Raw genomic sequence first — 5,000 nt, forward strand, 5'->3', positions numbered from 1 at the left:
TACATGGCCGTGTAGAAAGTCTCTTAATTTGTCTTTATAAATGTTATGATGTCACAATAGAAACATGTAAAACCAAAGATACTAAATGAACCTTTCCCTGACAGAAATGAATTCCAGTATGAAATAGCGCATGGAAGCCATGGAGAAAGACATTCTGGCTGGGGACCAGGACACTTCGGGTGTCACACAGCTGTCCCAGGGCCAGTCTTGTCCCCCCTCAAGACAGGACACATTGCCACAGTAAGTCATCTATTCAGTTATATATTGTTTATGGAATCATCTTTGTAATAGAAATGTGGTGAGCTGTACTGACACATACTCTTTCTGAAATCAAAAGGTCCTCTTTGGAGAAGGGAGCGTTTCAAGCATGGTTAGAAAGAGAACTTGAAATTGCAAACCAAAATCAAGAGAAGAAATTGAGTGAAGAGAAACAACTCAATAAAAAGAAGCGAAGAAAAAGAAGGAAAAAAGGTGTGATGGAAGAAAGAAAGGTATTAGGAACGAGTGAAGAAGGGGCAGAACATGCAACAGAAGCGAAGGATCACAGAGTTGAAGAAGAAAACGGAATGGAACGGGGTGAAGTGGAAGGAACAGCAATGGAGGCCGTGAGACAGGCAAATGAGCAGGAGAGAATGAGTGAGACATCCAGTGAGAGTGACACATCCAATGAGAGAGACAGCGACCCTCTGACAGTTAACTCAGAGCAGGGAGCAGGACAAGTGTGGCTTCAAGGAGAACTCGAGAGAGCACTGGAACGGCAGAAGGTAGCGAACAATAGGATACAGATTCAGAAAATAACAACATGCATGACCTTCCACAGACTGAATGGAGAGAACAAAGAGGAGATGGAGAAGATGAAAGAGGAACTAGCAGAAAGGATGTTGGCAGATGCTTGGCAGAGAGATAGCGCATGGGAGATGGCAGAGAGATTGACACAGGAGCAAGACACAATTGCAGGAACAAGCAGTATGTGTTCTCAAGATGTCACAACAAAGCAGGAGACACCAGAGGTGGAGGTGGAGACAAATCCATTCAAGTCACTTGGAGCTGGGGCAGAGCAAGATAGACAGAATCATGAAAGTAAGGCAGAGGAAGAATACAGCATCCCTGCAGAGAGTCGGGAAGAAACACTTAGAGAGCTGACACTGGCCCTGTCCACCATAGAAGATCAACAGAGAAGGATAGGTGACCTTGAGAGGGTACATGGAGCGCTTGCAGCATGGTTTGAAAGAGAACTGGAAATATCAAACCAAAGTCAGGAGAAGAAAGTGAGTGTGGACTTGGAGAGAGAAGAGCCAAAGGAAAAACAACACAATAAAAAGAAACTGAGAAAAAGAAGAAAAAATGGACTGATGGAACAAGGAAATGTATTAGGAACGAGTGAAGAAACAGAGAGACAAAACGAGATACAGAACAGAACAGAACCAAACGACCAGAGAGTTGAATTGATAAAGGAAGAAAATGGAATGGAACGGGGTGAAGTAGTGGAAGGAACAGCAATGGAGGCTGTGAGACAGGCAAATGAGCAGGAGAGAATGAGTGAGACATCCAGTGAGAGTGACACATCCAATGAGAGAGACAGCAACCCTCTGACCGTTAACTCAGAGCAGGGAGCAGGACAAGTGTGGCTTCGAGGAGAGCTTGAGAGAGCACTGGAACGACAGAAGATAGAGAACAATAGGGTACATATCCAGAAAATAGAAACATGCATGACCCTCCACAGACTGAATGGAGAGAATAAAGAGGAGATGGAGAAGATGAAAGAGGAACTAGCAGAAAGCATGTTGGCAGATGCTTGGCAGAGAGATAGCACATGGGAGATGGCAGAGAGATTGACACAGGAGCAAGACACAATTGCAGGAGCAAGCAGTATGTGTTCTCAAGATGTCACAACAAAGCAGGAGACACCAGAGGTGGAGGTGGAGACAAATCCATTCAAGTCACTTGGAGCTGGGGCAGAACAAGATAGACAGAATCATGAAAGTAAGGCAGAGGAAGAATACAGCATCCCTGCAGAGAGGAGGGAAGAAACACTTAGAGAGCTGACACTGGCCCTGTCCACCATAGAAGATCAACAGAGAAGGCTAGATGACCTTGAGAGGATGCAGGGAGAGCTTGAAGCATTGTTTGAAAGAGAATTGGAAATAGCAAACCAAAGAGAGGAGAAGAAATTGAGTGTGAACTTGGAGAGAGAAGCGCCGAAGGAAAAACAACACAATAAAAAGAAACAAAGAAAAAAGGGGAAAAAAGGACTGATTGAACAAGGAAATGTATTAGGAACGAGTGAAGACACGGAGAGACAAAGAGAGATCCAGAACAAGTGGATGGATGTGGATCGACTGAATGGAAAGGAAGAAAACACAGAGGAGGGGATGAAAAAGAAAGTAGAAGAAAAAACAGCAATGGGCCACGCAGAAGAAGGGGCTGAACATGCAACAGAAGCAAAGGATCACAAAGTTGAACGGATGAAAGAAGAAAACGGAATGGAACGGGGTGAAGTGGAAGGAACAGCAATGGAGGCTGTGAGACAGGCAAATGAGCATGAGAGAATGAGTGAGACATCCAGTGAGAGTGACACATCCAATGAGAGAGACAGCGATCCTCTGACAGTTAACTCAGAGCAGGGAGCAGGACAAGTGTGGCTTCGAGGAGAGCTTGAGAGAGCACTGGAACGACAGAAGATAGAGAACAATAGGGTACATATCCAGAAAATAGAAACATGCATGACCTTCCACAGACTGAATGGAGAGAACAAAGAGGAGATGGAGAAGATGAAAGAGGAACTAGCAGAAAGGATGTTGGCAGATGCTTGGCAGAGAGATAGTGCATGGGAGATAGCAGAGAGATTGACACAGGAGCAAGACACAATTGGAGGAACAAGCAGTATGTGTTCTCAAGATGTCACAGCAAAGCAGGAGACACTAGAGGTGGAGGTGGAGACAAATCCATTCAAGTCACTTGGAGCTGGGGCAGAGCAAGATAGACAGAATCATGAGAGTGAGGCAGAGGAAGAATACAGCATCCCTGCAGAGAGGAGGGAAGAAACCGTTGGAGAGCTGACACTGTCCCAGTACACCATAGAAGATCAACAGAGAAGGATAGATGACCTTGAGAGGATGCAGGGAGAGCTTGAAGCATTGTTTGGAAGAGAACTGGAAATAGCAAACCAAAGTGAGGAGAAGAAATTGAGTGTGAACTTGGAGAGAGAAGCGCCGAAGGAAAAACAACACAATAAAAAGAAACAAAGAAAAAAGGGGAAAAAAGGACTGATGGAACAAGGAAATGTATTAGAAACGAGTGAAGACACAGAGAGACAAAAAGGGATCCAGAACAAGTGGATGGATGTGGATCAACTGAATGGAAAGGAAGAAAACACAGAGGAGGGGATGAAAAAGAAAGTAGAAGAAAAAACAACAATGGGCCACGCAGAAGAAGGGGCAGAACATGAAACAGAAGCAAAGGATCACAAAGTTGAACGGATGAAAGAAGAAAATGGAATGGAACGGGGTGAAGTGGAAGGAACAGCAATGGAGGCTGTGAGACAGGCAAATGAGCAGGAGAGAATGAGTGAGACATCCAGTGAGAGTGACACATCCAATGAGAGAGACAGCGACCCTCTGACCGTTAACTCAGAGCAGGGAGCAGGACAAGTGTGGCTTCGAGGAGAGCTTGAGAGAGCACTGGAACGACAGAAGATAGAGAACAATAGGATACAGATCCAGAAAATAGAAACATGCATGACCTTCCACAGACTGAATGGAGAGAACAAAGAGGAGATGGAGAAGATGAAAGAGGAACTAGCAGAAAGGATGTTGGCAGATGCTTGGCAGAGAGATAGCGCATGGGAGACGGCAGAGAGATTGACACAGGAGCAAGACACAATTGCAGGAACAAGCAGTATGTGTTCTCAAGATGTCACAACAAAGCAGGAGACACCAGAGGTGGAGGTGGAGACAAATCCATTCAAGTCACTTGGAGCTGGGGCAGAGCAAGATAGACAGAATCATGAGAAAAGGGCAGAAGAAGAATACAGCATCCCTGCAGAGAGGAGGGACGAAACAGTTAGAGAGCTGACACTGGCCCAGTCCACCATAGAAGATCAACAGAGAAGGATAGATGACCTTGAGAGGATGTACTTGGAGATACAGAAAGAGAAAGATGAGGCCCAGAGAATCTCAGAGAGACACAGCGAGGAACAAGAAAGACGGATTGGCCAGCTGGAGAAATTGACAGAAAATATGATGAAAGAGAAAGTTGAGGCCCGGAGAGTCTCAGAGAGACACAGCGAGGAACAAGAACGACGGATTGGCCAGCTGGAGAAATTGACAGAAAACATGATGACGAAAATCATAGAGATGGAGAGACAACGTGATGAAACAGCAGCACTCAGAAAAGTGGAGCAGGAGAGAACGACAGCAGAGGAAATGGAGAGAACGGCAGGAGGCACACCAAATGACCAACCAAAAACAGTAGCGACGATGGACACACCAAATGACCAACCAAAAACAGTAGCGACGATGGACACACCAAATGACCAACCAAAAACAGTAGCGACGATGGACACACCAAATGACCAACCAAAAACAGTAGCGACGATGGACACACCAAATGACCAACCAAAAACAGTAGCGACGATGGACACACCAAATGACCAACCAAAAACAGTAGCGACGATGGACACACCAAATGACCAACCAAAAACAGTAACAACGATGGAGGAGACCAGCATGCCTACAGGAGGCCAGCCTGCCAGTGTGAACTCGCACCTGGAAATCATTTGTGTGATAGAGGAGGAGAGACACGGCCAAGAGATAATGGTGTCCGGTAGTCGCATGGAAAACTCTGGGCCTGAAAATGACATAGAAATAGATGCAAAAAGAGAAGGGCATAAAAGCACTGCAAACTCAGGGCCAGCCGAGGACCGTTCATGCCCAAGCAATGACATGGAGCGAAGAGGACAGAGTGCTGCGGGCTCTCTAGAAAATTGTAAGCCCAAAGAC

General features: G+C 45.7%; 1 protein-coding gene across 1 annotated transcript in view; it reads left to right on the forward strand.

The window, feature by feature from the left end:
* Positions 1-5,000, forward strand: part of LOC134459715 (trichohyalin-like) — a 6,159-nt gene that overhangs the window by 807 nt on the left and 352 nt on the right. Inside the window, exons 2-3 of the mRNA XM_063212110.1 lie at positions 105-240; positions 338-5,000. The exon at positions 338-5,000 is cut by the window's right edge and continues 352 nt beyond it. Coding sequence (XP_063068180.1) covers positions 131-240; positions 338-5,000 — 4,773 coding nt within the window. The 5' untranslated portion in view covers positions 105-130. The remainder of the gene's footprint in view (positions 1-104; positions 241-337) is intronic.

The sequence above is a fragment of the Engraulis encrasicolus genome, chromosome 12, assembly GCF_034702125.1.
Source record: "Engraulis encrasicolus isolate BLACKSEA-1 chromosome 12, IST_EnEncr_1.0, whole genome shotgun sequence".
NCBI lineage: Eukaryota > Metazoa > Chordata > Actinopteri > Clupeiformes > Engraulidae > Engraulis > Engraulis encrasicolus.